The sequence below is a fragment of the Babylonia areolata genome, chromosome 1 (assembly GCF_041734735.1).
Source record: "Babylonia areolata isolate BAREFJ2019XMU chromosome 1, ASM4173473v1, whole genome shotgun sequence".
Classification (NCBI taxonomy): domain Eukaryota; kingdom Metazoa; phylum Mollusca; class Gastropoda; order Neogastropoda; family Buccinidae; genus Babylonia; species Babylonia areolata.
In genome coordinates, this window is record NC_134876.1 from 31,777,107 (window position 1) to 31,797,444 (window position 20,338).

The window sequence follows — 20,338 nt, forward strand, 5'->3', positions numbered from 1 at the left end:
TGTGTGTGTGTGTGTGCGCATGTATATTTGCAGAGCATCACCCACATGTTGGTGCGCTGTCCTTTACGCAGCCTGGCGAAGACCTTCTCTGTCTCCAGATCCCAGACGATGATCTCGCCGTCGAAGCCGGCAGTGGCGACATAGTGGGGCGGGCAGTGGTCACACGTCAGGATGTCGTCGTCATGCAGCTGACCCCCCTTCCAGTTGTAGTTGGCCGTCACGTACATGTTCTGTGTCCACACACACACACACACACGAGCATACGCACGCACGCATGCACGAACACACACACACACACACACATTGATATCACTGATACAGTCAGTTATATGTGTAAACACACGACCCTGTACAACCTCGACGACCGGAATTCCTTTAAATGAATGTTTTCAAAGTCAACATCAGGTTATAAACTCACACATAATCTATTCAGTTTGGTTGTTTCTATCCTGAACTGTTGTGGCTGTGAACCTTTACTTATGGTTTTTGATGACAAACAAATATGATGCTGATTCTAATGATTCACACACGCACGCGCGCACACACACATGCACACACACACACACACAAGCACGCACTCTCTCTCTCTCACACACACACACCACTCACATTCTCAAGCGGTGAGTGGCTGGGAAGATTGGGGGAGGGCGTGTGTTTAAATCTTAAGTCGTCGATGGTTACGACGACGGTGATGATAATCATGATGATGGTGTTAATGATGTCGATGATGATGATGATAAAAGTGGGGTGTTGTGGATCACGATGATGGTAGTGATGACGTTAGTGATGATACCACTGCTGGTGGTGTCGCTGTTACTCACCTACACCTCAAACAGCAACTCCTTCTTCAACAAAATTATCTTTCTGCGAATGTGTGTGTTTGTACATGAACGTATGTGTTTGTCTATGCACAAGCACGAAGGCGAGAAAAACAGTGAGGTAGAAAGAGGGGGAGACAGAAAGATAACAGAGATAGATGGACAAATAGGCAAACAGACAGTAGCAGTGCTAAGAGAAAGAGAGACAGACAGAAAGATAACAGAGATAGATGGACAAATAGGCAAACAGACAGTAGCAGTGCTAGGAGAAAGAGAGACAGACAGAAAGATAACAGAGACAGATGGACAAATAGGCAAACAGATAGTAGCAGTGCTAGGAGAAAGAGATATAGACAGAAATATAACAGAGATAGATGGACAAATAGGCAAACAGATAGTAGCAGTGCTAGGAGAAAGAGATATAGACAGAAAGATAACAGAGATAGATGGACAAATAGGCAAACAGACAGTAGCAGTGCTAGGAGAAAGAGAGACAGACAGAAAGATAACAGAGATAGATGGACAAATAGGCAAACAGACAGTAGCAGTGCTAAGAGAAAGAGAGATAGACAGAAAGATAACAGAGATAGATGGACAAATAGGCAAACAGATAGTAGCAGTGCTAGGAGAAAGAGATATAGACAGAAAGATAACAGAGATAGATGGACAAATAGGCAAACAGACAGTAGCAGTGCTAGGAGAAAGAGAGACAGACAGAAAGATAACAGAGATAGATGGACAAATAGGCAAACAGACAGTAGCAGTGCTAAGAGAAAGAGAGATAGACAGAAAGATAACAGAGATAGATGGACAAATAGGCAAACAGACAGTAGCAGTGCTAAGAGAAAGAGAGACAGACAGAAAGATAACAGAGATAGATGGACAAATAGGCAAACAGACAGTAGCAGTGCTAGGAGAAAGAGAGACAGACAGAAAGATAACAGAGATAGATGGACAAATAGGCAAACAGACAGTAGCAGTGCTAAGAGAAAGAGAGATAGACAGAAAGATAACAGAGATAGATGGATAAATAGGCAAAACAGACAGTAGCAGTGCTAGGAGAAAGAGAGATAGACAGAAAGATAACAGAGATAGATGGACAAATAGGCAAACAGATAGTAGCAGTGCTAGGAGAAAGAGAGATAGACAGAAAGATAACAGAGGTAGATGGACAAATAGGCAAACAGACAGTAGCAGTGCTAAGAGAAAGAGAGATAGACAGAAAGATAACAGAGATAGATGGACAAATAGGCAAACAGACAGTAGCAGTGCTAGGAGAAAGAGAGACAGACAGAAATATAACAGAGATAGATGGACAAATAGGCAAACAGACAGTAGCAGTGCTAGGAGAAAGAGAGACAGACAGAAAGATAACAGAGATAGATGGACAAATAGGCAAACAGACAGTAGCAGTGCTAAGAGAAAGAGAGATTGACAGAAAGATAACAGAGATAGATGGACAAATAGGCAAACAGACAGTAGCAGTGCTAGGAGAAAGAGAGATTGACAGAAAGATAACAGAGATAGATGGACAAATAGGCAAACAGACAGTAGCAGTGCTAGGAGAAAGAGAGACAGACAGAAAGATAACAGAGATAGATGGACAAATAGGCAAACAGACAGTAGCAGTGCTAGGAGAAAGAGAGATAGACAGAAAGATAACAGAGATAGATGGACAAATAGGCAAACAGACAGTAGCAATGCCAAGAGAAAGAGAGATAGACAGGAAGACTACAGACAGACAGAAACAGAGCAAACAAAACGAAACAGAACAATACTAAAAAAAAAAAAAAAAAAAAAAAAAAAAAGCGAACGATGTGTTGTATCCGACCGACATCAGCGGCACAGTCATCGAAGCAGGTGATAGGGTGGCAACAGACAGAAAGAGGCCAACACAAAAACAGAACAAAAACATAACAATTAAAATCGGAAACAGGGAGAACGAAGTGCAGTAAACCAACTGACATCAGCGTCAGAATCATCATAGTAGTTACCCCCGAAAACGGAGTATGGCTGCCTACATGGTGGGGTAAAAATGGTCATACACGTAAAAGCCCACTCGTGTGCATACGAGTGAACGTGGGAGTTGCAGCCCATGAATGCAGAAGAAGAAGAAGAATCATAGTAGTTGATAGAAAGAGACCAAAGCAAACAAAAGAGGCAAGGCCTTCAAGAATCACTTGTGACTGAGAGTAAAACACACAAGCTTTTTATGTATTGAGTATAATTTCAAAAATGTAATGTTTAAGATGAGAAAGATCAGTTTAAAGCAAATTAAGTCCCCTAGCATTAATAAAAGAGTAATTTCCCCCTTTTTTTTTTTACTATCTGCACCAAAAACGTTTGCAAAATAAATAAAACTTCCATGCTTAGCAAAAGATGTTCCTGTTTAAACAAAAAATGATAATAATGACTGCTCTTGTTGTTGGGTCAGAATATCAGATCAAAGTGCCAAGTTTAGAGAATACAAAAAAATATAAATATAACAGTAAATGCAGTTTGCATATAATTAGGCTTCATTTAAAAAAAAATTTTCTGCCCATCCCAGAGGTGCAATATTGTTTTAAACGAGATGACTAGAAAGAATTGAATTTTTCCTACTTTTATGCCTTGCAGAGAAAATGTCAATGTTAAAGTTTACCACGGACACACAGACACACACACACACACACACACAGACAACCGAACACCGGGTTAAAAGATAGACTCACTTTGTTTACACAAGTGAGTCAACAATTAAAATAGGAAACAGGGCTAACGAAGTGCAGTAAACCAACTGACATCAGCATCAGAATCATCACAGTAGTTGATGCGGCAGCTGATAGAAAGCAACCAAAACATAAAACAGAACCTAACAAAACAATAATGACAGGAAACAGAGCGTGAGAAAGCGACCAAAACATAAAACAGAAGCTAACAAAACAATAATGACAGGAAACAGAGCGAGCGAAGCGTGACCAGCTGACATCTGCATCAATCACCGAAGTAGGGGACAAGGCGGCAGCTGACATAAAAGGTACGTACTGAAGGAAACAAAAACATGACAAAACAATGATCGGAAACAGAGCGAACTTCTTCTTCTTCTGCGTTCGTGGGCTGCAACTCCCACGTTCACTTGTATGTACGCGAGTGGGCTTTTATGTGTATGACCGTTTTTACCCCGCCATGTAGGCAGCCATACTCCGCTTTCAGGGGTGTACATGCCGAGTATGTTCTTGTTTCCATAACCAACCGAACGCTGACATGGATTACAGGATCTTTAACGTGCGTATTTGATCTTCTGCTTGTGTATACACACATAGGGGGTTCAGGCACTAGCTGGTCTGCACATATGTTGACCTGAGATCTCCACCCTTTAACCACCAGGCGCCGTCACCGTGATTCGAACCCGGAACCCTCAGATTGAAAGTCCAACGTTTTAACCACTCGGCTATTGCGCCCGTCAAACAGAGCGAGCGAATCGTGACCAACTGACATCAGCGTCAGAGTCATCATGGTAGGTGATGAAGCGACAACTAACAGAAAAATACTAAAACAAAACAAAACACAACAAAACAAGAATAATAAGAAACGGAGCGAATGAAGTGTAGTAACTAATGTAGTAACTGACTGACACCAGCATCATCGTAGCAGTTGGGTGAATCGGCTCGGGACAGAAAGAGATCAAGGCAAACAGAACAATAATGACAGGAAAGAGAGCGGAGGAAGCGTGACCAGCGTACATCAGCGTCAGAGTCATCGTAGTAGGTGATGAGGCGGCTCCAGCCCACGGCCAGGATGACCTTCTTGTCCAGCACGGGCAGGATGCCCGTCACCTCCGCCTCCCCCGTCGCCGGCTCCAGCTTGTGCAGGTTGTGTCCGTTCTGGAAGTTCCACACCTGCCCCCACACCACGTGCACAAACAGTGAAACACGCACGCTCGCACGCGCGCGCACAGACACACGCACATACATAACACACACAAACACATACCTACCCCACCCTCCCGACACACACACCACACACACATATTACGCACACACACACACACACACACTCACACACACTTACACACATGCGCGCACACATGTAGTGATGTACAAACACGCACGCTTTCTGTAAGATGGGGATGTGTATATACTTGTAGGTACAAACATTAATGCAGGTTGTGCCGGTTCTTCAAATTCCATACCTGCCCTCCATGCCCCCTCCACACACATACGCGACACACACGCATACACAAGAGCAAAAATGAGTAACACTACATACGTAACTGTATTCCACCCAAGAAAAACAAGACGCTTCATCGTTTCCGTTGCGAAAGACTTTGGCATCCAAATATATATCTCAAAGAGGCGGCAGACATATGTTTGGATATATATTTGGATACCTCAGTCTTTTGCAACTGACGGAAACGATGAAGTGTCTCGTTTCCAGAAACGAAGGTATCCAAACATCTCAAAGAAGCACCACCTCACTGACACAATGCTCCATACAAAAGAACGCAGCACAAACAAGTGGCAACACAGTGACACAGACAACACACACACACACATGGCCGGAGTGGCTGCAGGGCCCACCTTGATGGTGCCATTCCTGGCCCCGGAGATGAGGCGCCTCATGGTCTCGTCAAACACCATGCACGTGATCTCCTCGTCGCCGTGAGCGTTGGAGAAGACGATGGACTTGTTGCCCGTTTCTATGTCCCACACCGCTATGGAGGACGAGTCACACCCCGTCACCACCTGTAAACCCCTCACACAACAACATCACGTGCTGGTTTACTGAAAGAAGAAAAAGAAGAGGATAAAGATGATAAATGAGCAAATAAATGTGAAACATGCAGACACACATTCACACATACATATACATAACAGATATGCAACAGACATGCAGTTTCACAGATATGAAAGCACAATCAAATACACATAAACGTACATGAGCACCAACACACACACACACACACATACACACACACACACACACACACATTACCCTGCACCCCCCTCCCCCATCCTCCACACACTCATTTCTAGGCTACATATCGCAGCTTCCACGGCACACACCCCCTACCCCCTACCCCCTCCCCCCACACTTACTTGTACAAGCACACACACATACGCCCATATCCCCCACCCCAAACCCCCCACACATGTATACAAATATATATATATATGCACACCCGCAAGTTCCAAAAATTTATGTTGTAATATCATTATTATTAGTAGTAGTATTTCTATGTACTTATCTATTATTTCTTTTTTATTTATTTTATTTTATTCATTTTTTGTTGCTTTATCTATTTATTTCATTTTATTTTATTATTAAAAAAAATCTAGAGGCCTGACTAAGTGCGTAGGGTTACGCTGCTGGTCAGGCATCTGCTTGGCAGATGTGGTGTAGCGTATATGGATTTGGCCGAACGCAGTGACGCCTCCTTGAGCTACTGATACTGATACTGATACCGAAAGAAGAAGAAAAAGTAGGGAAGAAGAACAAGAAATGGATGAATAAGAGGAACAGCATCAGTCTCAAGGACAACGGGTTCAACAGTAAATGAAATCCACCACCACCACCACCACCACCACCGCTGTCACCAGCCCTTCACGAACAGCATGAGCAACAAAAACAACTACAATAAAAGACAAGAGAGGCAAGGCCTTCAAGACTCACTTGTGACTGAGAGTAAAACACACAAGCTTTTTATGTATTGAGTATAATTTCAAAATGTAATGTTTAAGATGAGAAAGATCAGTTTAAAGCAGCTTAAGTCCCCTAGCATTAATTACAGAGTAATTTCCCTTTTTTTTTTTACTATCTGCATCAAAACGTTTGCAAAAATAAATAAAACTTCCATGCTTAGCAAAAGAAGTTCCTGTTTGAACAAAAAATGATAATAATGACTGCTCTTGTTGTTGGGTCAGAATATCAGATCAAAGTGCCAAGTTTAGAGAATACAAAAAATATAAATATAACAGTAAATGCAGTTTGCATATAATTAGGCTTCATTATTTTTTTGTGTCCATCCCAGAGGTGCAATATTGTTTTAAACAAGATGACTGGAAAGAACTGATTTTTTCCTATTTTTATGCCTAATTTGGTATCAACTGACAAAGTATTTGCAGAGAAAATATCAATGCTAAAGTTTACCACGGACACACAGACACACACACAGACAACCGAACACCGGGTTAAAACATAGACTCACTTTGTTTACACAAGTGAGTCAATAAAAGAAAGCCACCACCGCAGCCACCACTGTTGCTAACAGCAACAACACCCTCTAAAAGAACAGCGGGAGGAGCAACTGACAAAGTATTTGCAGAGAAAATGTCAATGTTAAAGTTTTACCACGGACACACAGACACACACACACAAACACACAGACAACCGAACACCGGGTTAAAACATAGACTCACTTTGCTTACACAAGTGAGTCAATTATAACGAAACCATCATCAACACATACATCCAACAACAGTGACCACGATGTGTGTAAATAATTACTATACAACAAAACCATCGCCAACACAAACACCAACAACAGTCACCATGCTGTGTGTAAATAACTACCATATAACAAAACCATCGCCAACACAACACAACAACAGTATGTTGTGTGTAGATAACTACTTTCTAACAAAACCATCACAAACACCAACAACAGTCACCATGCTGTGTGTAAATAACTACCATATACCAAAACCACCACCAACACAAACACCACAACAGTCACCATGTTGTGTGTAAACGACTACTATATAACAAAACCATCACCAAAACCTACACCCAACAACAGCGATCATGTTGTGTGTAAACATTTACTATATAACAAAACCACTGATTGATTGATTGATTGATATGGATACTTATATAGCGCCTATCCTCGGTCGGAGATCAAGCTCTACGCGCTTTACAGACACGGGATCAATTGCACAACTGCGTAGAGCCGACTGACGGCTGCCATTGGGCGCTCATCATTCGTTTCCTGTGTCATTCAATCAGATTTCACACACACACACACACACACACACACACACAGACAGACATATAACATCATCAACACCCACATCAACAACAGCGACCAAGCTGCGTGTGAACAACCACTGAAAAACAAAACCATGACCAACACTAACACCACCAAGAAGCAAGTCGTGTGTGACCTGTTTGAAGAAGGTGTTGTAGATGGCACAGCACAGCTGGGTGTCATGGGTGACAGGCATGGCGTTGCTGGACGGCGGCTCTGGTCGGCCCAGCTTCAGCATTCCTGGAACACCACCACATGTTACAGAGGTAGGTAATGGCACTGCCGTGTCAGAAACCTCTCAGAATTGTTTGCACACACAAGGGACGGATGCATTTCAAATTGAGAGAACGAACGAACGAACGAACATTTTTATTCAATAAAGGCCGTGGCCCCTCATGAAGGGGATCAGTGAACACAAATTGTCACATTCCAGAACAATGTGGAACAGAAAACATTTAACTACAATTCTAGCAATGCACATGTACACACAAAAAGCACAATTAATCACATATCAAACTGCGGATTTTGAATGCCTTATACAAGTATATAGCGAACTGTTTTACAATGGTTTCATTTGTTGATGATATTAGCAAGGAAAGTCGAAACAGAGATGGATGTCTATGATAAGGCATTATAACCCCGCCATACGTCCATCTTTCTCTAATTCCTAAATACACACCTTTTCTAAAAACAACTGAGAGAGAGAGAGAGAGAGAGAGAGAGAGAGAGAGAGAGAGAGAGAGAGAGAGAGAAAGTGTGTGTGTGAGAGAGAGAGGGAGAGAGCGAGAGCACTGAACACTGAAATGTTTAATGACATAAACTGAAAAGCTCTGGTGACACAGTAGGTAGTAATCCGTACAAAATGATGCAAAATAGATAAAATGGAACAGAAAAAAAAGAAGAAGAAGAAAAAAAGAAAGAATTGAAACAACATAAACTAATAAGAGGTTTACGACACTTTGGCACTTTGTCATTTGCTTAAAGTACGTGTGACAGTACATAGAAAACAAAGTACAGATAAATCATTTAATAAATATTTACGCATGTAACATCGACACACATCATATCAACACAAACGCATACTAAAGTACATATAAACCCTGAAATAATTATTTATACCTTAACATCAAAACCCATCACATCAATACGAACACAGCAAATAATTACAATGTCGAGATTGATTGACCACTCAAATGTAGACCTTCCTTTTTTATCTATGCTTTTTTTCCTCATAGAACCCATACTAATTTTTAATTGATTTATGAGTATGTGGATCGATGACGGACGTTTTCCGTATATTTATTGCCTCATATACATATTTTGCAAGTGAAAGTATCATATCTTCATTTTCTGTCATGATTATGCCGAACAACTCTTTCGTCTGCGCTGGAGCTGTATGTAAGAGAGAGAGAGAGAGAGAGAGAGAGAGAGAGAGAGAGAGAGAGAGAGAGAGGGAGGGACAGACAGACAGACAGACAGAGATAAAGAGACAGAGATAGAGAGAGAGAGTGAGAGAGAACTGCAAACTGGGCTGAGTTTACAATCATAACCACGACAGCTTGGACACAGTTTCCAGTCAGAAGAAGAAAGTTATCGACGCTGTCAGGATGATGGTAAGGTTACCCTTGGGAGAGAGGGTCTAGATGGGGTTTATAATGCTGAAACTTCACACACACGAACAACTAACCACGCAAGTATGTTACAAAGTTTAAAACAAATTGAAAGCTACCAATAGCACAGTAGGCTCCAGATGCAACATATACACAATTTATATCTTTTCGAAAATTGAAATCAGTCGTAGACAGTTTCTTTCTACACACCTCACATGAACACCACCATACAATGAACTTGTGAAGTCTAGTCACGTATTTTTCTATGTACACACACACACACACACACACACACACACATACATATATATATATATATATATATATATATATATGTAGACAGAGAGAGAGAGAGAGAGAGAGAGAGAGAGAGAGAGAGATTCGCACCCCCACCTAACCCAACACATTAACCACCCCAACTCCCCCTCCTTCCCCCTCTCTCCTTCACACACACACACACACACACACACACACACACACACACACACACACACACCCACTAACCAATGTAATCGTTGCAGCTGACGAGGAGCGCGTCGTGCGGGGAGGGCTGGAGGTGGAGGGGGAACTGGCCGTGCTCCGGCATGCGGGCGTGCAGACTGCTAGGGAACTGCAGGATGACCGTCTGCAGCAGCAGGTGCTCCTTCACGTCCCACACCTTGATCACCTGTCCAGGGGGAGGAAGGGGGAGGGGGGCAGCGGCGGTCAGGGGAGGGTGGGGGTGGGGTGTCAGCCAGGTGTTGGCCCCCCACCCGGCCACCTTGGAGACCGGACCAAGGACCCAGAGAACCTCCTCGCTCTTTTTATTTATTTATTTTAATCATTTAAAAAAAAAATATATTATACTGTAAGGGCTCGATGTTTAGGGGGTAGGGGCGGAATCGTGTGAACTCTTCTTTTACTTATGAACCCGTTGACTTTCACTTGTGAACCGTTTGTCATAATACTTGAGGTGGGTTTTTTTGGGGGTTATTTTTCGTTTCTTTTCTTTTTTTCTTTTTTTTTTTGGTGGGGTGGGGTGAGGGTGCGAGGATGGTGGTGGGGGGAGTGGTTGTGCGTGGTGTGTGTAGGGTGGGTGGGGTGGGGGGAGTGGTTGTGCGTGGTGTGTGTAGGGTGTGTGGGTTGGGGTGGAGTGGTTGTGTGTGGTGTGTGTAGGGTGGGTGGGGTGGGGGGAGTGGTTGTGCGTGGTGTGTGTAGGGTGGGTGGTGGGGGGGAGTGGTTGTGCGTGGTGTGTGTAGGGTGGGTGGTGGGGGGAGTGGTTGTGCGTGGTGTGTGTAGGGTGGGTGGGGGGAGTGGTTGTGCGTGATGTGTGTAGGGTGGGTGGGTGGAAGTGGTTGTGCGTTGTGTGTGTAGGGTGGGTGGGGGTGTATGGTTGTGTGTGGTGTGTGTAGGGTGGGTGGTGGGGGGAGTGGTTGTGCGTGGTGTGTGTAGGGTGGGTGGGTGTGGGGGGAGTGGTTGTGCGTGGTGTGTGTAGGGTGGGTGGGTGTGGGGGGAGTGGTTGTGCGTGGTGTGTGTAGGATGGGTGGGTGGGAGTGGTTGTGCGTTGTGTGTGTAGGGTGGGTGGAGGAAGTGGTTGTGCGTGGTGTGTGTAGGGTGGGTGGAGGGAGTGGTTGTGCGTCGTGTGTGTAGGGTGGGTGTGGGGGTGGTGGTTGTGCGTGGTGTGTGTAGGGTGGGGGTGGGTGGAGTGGTTGTGCGTGGTGTGTGTAGGGTGGGTTGGGGTGGAGTGGTTGTGCGTGGTGTGTGTAGGGTGGGTTGGGGTGGAGTGGTTGTGTGTGGTGTGTGTAGGGTGGGGGTGGGTGGAGTGGTTGTGCGTGGTGTGTGTAGGGTGGGTTGGGGTGGAGTGGTTGTGCGTGGTGTGTGTAGGGTGGGTTGGGGTGGAGTGGTTGTGCGTGGTGTGTGTAGGGTGGGTTGGGGTGGAGTGGTTGTGTGTGGTGTGTGTAGGGTGGGGGTGGGTGGAGTGGTTGTGCGTGGTGTGTGTAGGGTGGGTGGTGGGGGGAGTGGTTGTGCGTGGTGTGTGTAGGGTGGGTGGATGTGGAGTGGTTGTGCGTGGCGTGTGTAGGGTGGGGTGGGGGCAGTGGTTGTGTGTGGTGTGTGTAGGGTGGGTGGGGTGGGGGGAGTGGTTGTGCGTGGTGTGTGTAGGGTGGGGGTGGGAGACTGGTTGTGCGTGGTGTGTGTAGGGTGGGGTGGGGGACTGGTTGTGCGTGGTGTGTGTAGGGTGGGGTGGGGGACTGGTTGTGCGTGGTGTGTGTAGGGTGGGGGTGGGGGAGTGGTTGTGCGTGGTGTGTGTAGGGTGGGTGGGGGGGGGGGAGTGGTTGTGCGTGGTGTGTGTAGGGTATGGGGGGGAGTGGTTGTGCGTGGTGTGTGTAGGGTGGGTGGAGGAAGTGGTTGTGCGTGGTGTGTGTAGGGTGGGGGGTGGGGGGTGTGGTTGCGTGTGGTGTGTGTAGGGTGGGTGGGTGGGGGGTGTGGTTGTGTGTGGTGTGTGTAGGGTGGGTGGGTGGGGGAGTGGTTGTGCGTGGTTGTGTAGGGTGGGTGGGGGGAGTGGTTGTGTGTGGTGTGTGTAGGGCGGGTTGGAAAGGGTGAAGGGTATCATTAGGACACTTTGTCTTGTGACCCTTATTGTTATTCTGAATGATTAAAGTTTTTAGGTCTTCACGGATAGCTGGCCTGGGAACCCTTCGTTTTCAGACTGGAAAGTTAACTGTTGTGGCAAGATATAAATCACCTGTCTTTCATTGATGAACTACTTGTCTTTATACGTGCTGGTTAATTTCTGGGACATCTGGGACGTATGTATGAACCTTTGTTTATCACTATAGTTTAATCCTAACACTTGAGGGTACATTCTTTGTCTTTTACCTTGGAGCCCCTGTGTCAAAATACTCAATGATAGATTGTTGGGACATTGAATGACTTCCCGGCAGCTCCCCATTTTTTCCGAATTTTTTTTTTTTAGAACTTCTTGGATATTTCGTGTTAATACTTGATGATTAAATGAGTTGATGTTTGACTGTCGGGGCAATCCATGAAACATTCGTCTTAAGACTGGATGGTTAATTGTTGGGAGCATCGCATGAATCTTTTTTTTTTTTAATGTATGAGCCCTTTGTCTTAATATTTTGTGGTTCAGGCCACACCTTCAGACCACTATCGGAACCCTTTGTTTGTACTGTGGATTGTCAACTGTTGAGACACGATACGAATCCTTTTATATTTTCATGTTCGAATCCTTTGACTTCATATGTTAATACCTGATCATTCATTTATGGGAAATCGCATAAACCTTTGTTTATCAATTTTACACGTCATCATAACAATTGTTCGGGTATCGTATAAAACCTTCGTCATTTCCTTATGAATTCTTTTGTCGAAACACTTTGTGATCAATTGTTGGGACATCGTATTTTACATAAGTGAGGGTGGAAAGACGGGTGTTGGACTGGCGTCAACACGCCCAGAACATTTCGCGTAACACTAACTGCTGGACAAGTTCACGAGACTGCCAATCTTGGTAATACGAGAAATCCAAGCAACGTGCACAACCAAAGACAAAAATATGTAATTGATCTGACGTGCAAAAAGAATGTGTAAAGTGTGGCACTCAAAGCACAATATAATCCACACAAAGAATACACAGTTTTTACAATATTGAAGATGCGAGATATAACATTGTATTATTGAAATGTCATAGTAAAATATAACTGAATCAAAAGAACATTGTGTGTGTGTGTGTGTGTGTGTGTGTGTGTGTGTGTGTGTGTGTGTGTGTGTGTGTGTGTCCGCGCAAGTGCTTACGCGTGTCAGACATGCGTGCTTATGTCCAAACGTATACGTGTACAGCAAACATGCACACTTAATTCCTCCCAGAAAACATTCGGACGTCATATCTCATGACAACTCATGGTAAATGAATATACTTACCGTCATCTTGTGAGAAGCAAACAAGATGTTAACACTTTTGTTCACTACGTACACATACTTACCTGAGCATGCAACAGTGTGTTAGCGAGTGTGACCGTCACCATGTTAGTTAGATTACGAGAGAGGAGGCATCGCTGTAAGTGTTCAGACTACACAAAAAATGCTTTGTGTATACCGTAGAAAGCCTAAGCACCAACAGGAGATGGAATCGTACTTTTTACGTATCATTTAGCATCTGGTCATGAACAAATTTATGACTATAGTCATATTGTTATATTATTATTATTATTATCATTATAATAATAATCATTGTTATCATTATGATTATTATCATTATTGTTGTTGCTGTTATTGGATAGTTCGTTTCCAGGTGAGTGTTAACAAATAATTATTTTACAGACAGATACTGAACATTTTGTTGTTGTTGTTGTGAAAACAGCCATGAAATTCCTGGACGATCCAAGAGTTTATCTTTCTGCTTACAACTCATTTTGGTCACGGTAGTTGCATCTAAGGAGCAACAGATAACAGCACTGTGTTTGCATGCATGGTTCTGTTGTTGACGCATTAAAAAAAAAGTGCTCAGTTCATACATGCTTCTGTCTTTTGATATGAAAAAAAGTGCTGACTTCATTCATGCTTCTGTCTTTTGATACAATGGAAAAAAAGTGCTGACTTCATTCATACTTCTGTCTTTTGATACAATGGAAAAAAAAGTGCTCACTTCATTCATACTTCTGTCTTTTGATATAATGGAAAAAAGTGCTGACTTCATTCATGCTTCTGTCTTTTGATATAATGGAAAAAAAGTGCTGACTTCATTCATGCTTCTGTCTTTTGATATAATGGAAAAAAAGTGCTCAATTCATTCATACTTCTGTCTTTTGATACAATGGAAAAAAAAAGTGCTCAATTCATTCATACTTCTGTCTTTTGATATAATGGGAAAAAGTGCTCAGTTCATTCATACTTCTGTCTTTTGATATAATGGAAAAAAAGTGTTGACTTCATTCATACTTCTGTCTTTTGATATAATGGGAAAACAGTGCTCACTTCATTCACACTTCTGTCTTTTGATATAATGGGAAAAAAAGTGCTGACTTCATTCATGCTTCTGTCTTTTGATATAATGGAAAAAAAGTGCTCACTTCATTCACACTTCTGTCTTTTGATATAATGGGAAAACAGTGCTGACTTCATTCACACTTCTGTCTTTTGATATAATGGGAAAACAGTGCTCACTTCATTCACACTTCTTTTCTTTGGTATAATGGAAAGAAGTGCTGACTTCATTCATGCTTCTGTCTTTTGATATAATGGGAAAACAGTGCTCACTTCATTCACACTTCTGTCTTTTGGTATAATGGGGGAAAAAGTGTTGACTTCATTCACACTTCTGTCTTTTGATATAATGGGAAAGAAGTGCTCACTTCATTCACACTTCTGTCTTTTGGTATAATGGGGGAAAAAGTGTTGACTTCATTCACACTTCTGTCTTTTGATATAATGGGAAAGAAGTGCTCACTTCATTCACACTTCTGTCTTTTGATATAATGGGAAAGAAGTGCTCACTCCATTCTCACTTCTGTCTTTTGATATAATGGGAAAGAAGTGCTCACTTCATTCTCACTTCTGTCTTTTGGTATAATGAAAGAAGTGCTGACTTCATTCTCACTTCTGTCTTTTGGTATAATGAAAGAAGTGCTCACTCCATTCTCACTTCTGTCTTTTGGTATAATGGGAAAGAAGTGCTCACTCCATTCTCACTTCTGTCTTTTGGTATAATGGGAAAGAAGTGCTCACTCCATTCTCACTTCTGTCTTTTGGTATAATGGGAAAGAAGTGCTCACTCCATTCTCACTTCTGTCTTTTGGTATAATGGGAAAGAAGTGCTCACTCCATTCATACTTCTGTCTTTTGATATAATGGGAAAAAGTGCTCAGTTCATTCATACTTCTGTCTTTTGATATAATGGAGAAAAAACTGTGCTCACTTCAAACGATGAACAATACAATAATAATTATTTTGATTCGTATGCGTCTATGGTGATGTTGCTGAAAATCCCTATTGATTGACTGATTGATTTAGGTCTACACGTCACTGAAGGGAAAAAACAACGACAATAGATAATACGGTAAGCAGTGGCAGTTTACATATCTGTGAACAAATAAAGCCATAATATGTCACTGTTTTCTTCCAACGTTATGATTCCTATCATGCGTGAGCACAACGGAAATACTTTTCATCTTTATGCTGACTGGCGACAATGAACAGAACAAAGGACGCTATCAGACACACACACACACACACACACACACACACACACACACACATCAACAAACGACAGCCTGCCCCATCATGACGAACTACGTGCCCTGTGTGTGGTGACAAAATGCAAGCGTAAATAAAGTGAGTGAGAATCAAAAGAATCAAACCATGCAGCACATATTAGGGCATTTAAAGTGTGGGGGTGGGGGTTAAAGCAAAGGAAATGTAAGACTGTGCTGGTTGCAAGACAGGGAGACAACCTTTTATGCAGCAAAATATTGGTATCTTTAACCTTTACATTGGAACACTGGCAGCGAAAACGAAAGGCTGAACAAGTGGAACTTCCACTAGTCAAGACATGGGAATGAAAGTGAATAATTAGTATTTATTAATATCATTATTACTTCATTTTATTTCACCCAAGTTTCCTTCACATAATTACACAAAGAAGTTGTAGAATTACCAAACTGGACCAGAGGTGGAGCCGACGAAGGAGTTATGTGATTATGAATTCAGTCCACAGATTGATGCTTCATTTGCATCAAGGAGACTAACAGTGTAATGGAAGGCTAAACACAGCACAGCACAGCACAGCTGTTATACTCTACAACCAACACACAGACATACCACAACAAAAAAACAATGGGAGTGGTATTTTCTTTTAGAACCCAGATAAATTCCATTCCTCTTGTGATTAACTATCTTCTACTTAATATTCAAACTGAAAAGTTACAGTAATTACACAAATAGGTGTGCTTGTTTGATATTTCCTATAGTGGAAAAAAAAATCCACCATACTGACTGAGACCATTTTCATATTCATCTGTCAGTCTCTAAACGTGAAATTCAAAGACACCGATTTGTTGTATAATTAATAACTATGTTGACAACTTCACACAGAATATGCGTCAAAGTGACTAATCATAATTGCAGACCGTTTTCATCATACAAGTTGTTAGCTAACCAGGTCCTTGTTTGAAGTGGTTACAGAACCAAGTACAGAGCTCATTAAATATGGATTTAGTTAAAAATACGTTCCATGTTGACATTTTTTCATGTTTTGGATTTACACACAATGGCAGCCTTACAGGTTCTGTCTTGTTATGTTTCCAGATCCCATGTTATCACTCACGCAGCTGGCTAAATAGATGCCGTTCGGATTTATCTACAGATTCTGGCTTTTACACACGTTATAAGCTTCCCTTGTTACACATGCGCCTAAAATCGCTTCACAGATCCCATCTGAATACGTCTTCAGACTGACTGTTACTTTTATTCACACTATTAGCCTCACCTTTCCTGTTTGGCGGGATCAATATTCCCCAGATTCTATCTCAAACGACTATTCCCACAGTAGGTCCTGTCTGAACAAGTTTACAGACTCTGGAATGCTGTTAAAATCTTACAGAAGTTGGATTTGATTACCCAGCCGTAGTTTATGTTGCAAGCGAGAATTCATTCAAGAGACAGAACCAGCCACGGATCTGAGCTCACTGTTCGACGCAGGCGTTTACAGTTCACCATAGAGATCCCGTGAGGGACACGGATTGCATCGAACAAGCAGCCAAGGACCCGGGGCTGATACCTACCACCCTCACCCCCCATCCGCCCCCTCACTCCCACCCTTCAATCTACGGGTGGGCTGGCTCCCTCCTATACACACCGCATCCTTAGAGTAGGAGAACACTTGCAGGAATCCCTCGTGAATGGCCACCCCTATCACCCCTGTTGCGTGCCCGGTGAGGACGGCCACGGGCTTGTTGGGCACGTAGGGGTTCCACAGCCTCACGTGGTGGTCCGCGCTGCCCGTCACTAGCAGGCTCAGGTTCTTGCTGTGGTCAAAGCTCTCCACTCCCTGCCCACGACACACACACACACACACACACACACACATACAGACACGCGCGCGTTAGCGGAGTCATGACTGCGTTTCTAGGCGAACAAGACAGGACTTCATGCACATCTAAGTTTATTCTGTTGTATCACTTTATCGGATCAAAATCCCTACTTTTGTTCATTTTTGTTATTTTTCGTTGTTGTTGTTTTTTTGTTTTTTTTTGGGGGGGGGGAGTTTGGGAGGGTCCTGTTCCTTTTTGTCCTGGCTCTCAGCTACCACCTCACAACACACACACACACACACACACACACACACACACACACACACACACACACACCACACATACACACACACACACATTTACATACCATAAGACTCCGTCTTGTTACAACTGTATTAAGGAATACTGACACCGGACTTGAAGACAATTACCGCAGTGAGTGTCAACGGATTCTTCCAAAAAAACCAAAAACGAAACAGACATGTATCTATTTAAACGCTCATTTGTGGTGTCATCTGTTCACTCTCCTTGTTCTGATGAATAACCTTGTCTATCGCATTTGATAGCACCCCCACTCCCCCCCACACCCACTCCCTTGCCTCTGCCAGTTTGAAAGACTGACTTCCATGTATTGGTGTTTCAGGATGTCCATACCAAGAAGATTTTTTTCCCCTTAAATAAAATTATGTGCTGTCTTGAACAATAATAGTCACAGGTACAATTCAATCACATACGTTTATAACTTGCTGCATTTTTAGTCGGTGTCAAATGTTGGTAGCGGCAGTGAGGTTAGAGGGGACATGCTGATGCGGGTTTAGATGTTTTCTGTTTTTAAGACTGTATTTATATTTGCATACTAACTTGTGTGGGTGCAGAGCGCTCAAGCACGTGCATTTGTGGTCGGTGTATGCACGCGCGAGGGCTTACATGCGTGCGTGCGAGCTTGTGTGTGTGTGTGTGTGTGTGTGTGCGTCTGTGAGACAGAGAGACGGTCAGACAGATACAAACAGACGAAGACACAGTCACAGACACGGTCACCGCTTGCACGTGTGGCAGACCTTGTCAATCTTGAAGACGTAGGCCTTCTTGAGGCTGGAGGTGTCGGAGATGACGATGCTGCACTTGGGGGAGGCGGAGGAGGAGATGATGGCGTCGTTGTCGGGCAGGTAGCGCACCTGGCGGATGATGTCCGGGTGGATGTCGGCCAGCAGCACGTGGCGCACCAGCTTGTTGTGCTTCACGGGCAGCTCCTGGGGACACGCACACACACACACACACATTCACACACACACACACACACACACACACACACACATTCACACACACATATTCACACACACACACACATATTCACACATACACACACACACACACACATACATGCACATACACACACACATGCACACACACACACACATACACATAAACAAACACATACACACACACACATACACACACACACACATACACACACACACACACACACACACACACATACACACACACACACAAACACACACACACACACACACACAGATTTTGTGTGTCTTATCGTGCTTGATTTTTCATGTTATACTCTTCTTCCATTTTCTTGTCTTTTCTTTTTTCTTTCTTTCTGAGGGCAGGATGAAAAAAAGCTGTACAAGCTTATTCTTTCACCCTCAGTAAAGATCATTTTGACTTGACACAGATAAACATACAGATACACAGACGCACACAAACACACACATAAATACACAAACATACACACACAGAGATACACATACACAGGCGCATACAAACACGCACACACACACATACACGCACAAACGCACATAGACACAATATATATACATAATATGCGCGAGCACGTACTCGTACATACACGCAAACTCGATCGTCGTTGATATGAACGCACACATGCATTCGAACAGGCACACATTACACACAACAAACACCACAGGAGCGCACTTAATTAAACGCACGCGAGGGCAAACAACCAGCGTCTATCCACACCGTCCCACCTGCATGTAGATCTTCTGCACGCCGCCCTCACTCTTGAAGGGGGTCTCGAAGAGCTGGGTGACGGGCTTGAGGAAGTACATCAGGTGGATGGCCCCCGTGTCGTCCCCGAACATCAGCAGGGATTCGTTGTTTGGCGCCTGAAAATAAATAAATAAATAAATAAATAAAAACAAACCACAGCACCCGTGAGTTGTGTTTGTTTCGCGTCTACGGCCTGAAGATAATGAAGATAATGGCATGGGTTTGGTTGCAACAGGTGATTGGTTTTCCCACAGCCTCTGTCGCTGTCGTAATTGTTTTCTTCTTTTTGAACTGAACATGAATTTTCAAAATATTCAGGCTGTTCATGGTGGTTGTTGTGTTGGTTTTCAAGGCTGGATACTGCTAGCAAATCATGGTTATTTGTCTCTGTTCGCTGATGGAAATAATACTTGTTAATTAATTAATTAATGATTATACTCAACTTTTGTTAGCAAATCATGGTTATTCTTGTCTCTGTTCGCTGATGGAAGTAATACTTGTTAATTTATTAATCAATCAATCAATTAATTAATTAATTAATGATTTTATTCAAAATTTGCTAGCAAATTATGGTTATTCCTGTCTCTGTTCGCAGATGGAAGTAATGCTTGTTAATTAATTAATTATTTATTTATTTTATTCAAATTTTGAAGGCAAATCATAGTTATTCTTGTGTCTGTTCGCTGATGGAAGTAATGCTTGTTGATTAATTAGTTAATTAATGATTGATTTTATTCAAATTTTGATAGAAAATCATGGCTTTTCTTGTCTCTGTTCGCAGATGGAAGTAATGCTTGTTAATCAATTAATTATTAATTAATGATTGATTTTATTCAAATTTGAAGGCAAATCAAT

At 42.9% G+C, this 20,338-nt stretch overlaps 1 protein-coding gene across 8 annotated transcripts in view; it reads right to left on the reverse strand.

Moving 5' to 3' along the window:
- LOC143281845 (cilia- and flagella-associated protein 337-like) overlaps positions 1 to 20,338 on the reverse strand; it is a 172,181-nt gene that overhangs the window by 26,962 nt on the left and 124,881 nt on the right. For all 8 annotated transcript variants that reach the window (XM_076587099.1, XM_076587091.1, XM_076587116.1 and 5 more), the window contains 8 exons: positions 19,462 to 19,599; positions 18,517 to 18,708; positions 17,284 to 17,475; positions 9,939 to 10,101; positions 7,961 to 8,064; positions 5,378 to 5,542; positions 4,541 to 4,696; positions 46 to 230 (listed from right to left, as the gene is read on the reverse strand). In XM_076587099.1, coding sequence (XP_076443214.1) covers positions 46 to 230; positions 4,541 to 4,696; positions 5,378 to 5,542; positions 7,961 to 8,064; positions 9,939 to 10,101; positions 17,284 to 17,475; positions 18,517 to 18,708; positions 19,462 to 19,599 — 1,295 coding nt within the window. The remainder of the gene's footprint in view (positions 1 to 45; positions 231 to 4,540; positions 4,697 to 5,377; positions 5,543 to 7,960; positions 8,065 to 9,938; positions 10,102 to 17,283; positions 17,476 to 18,516; positions 18,709 to 19,461; positions 19,600 to 20,338) is intronic.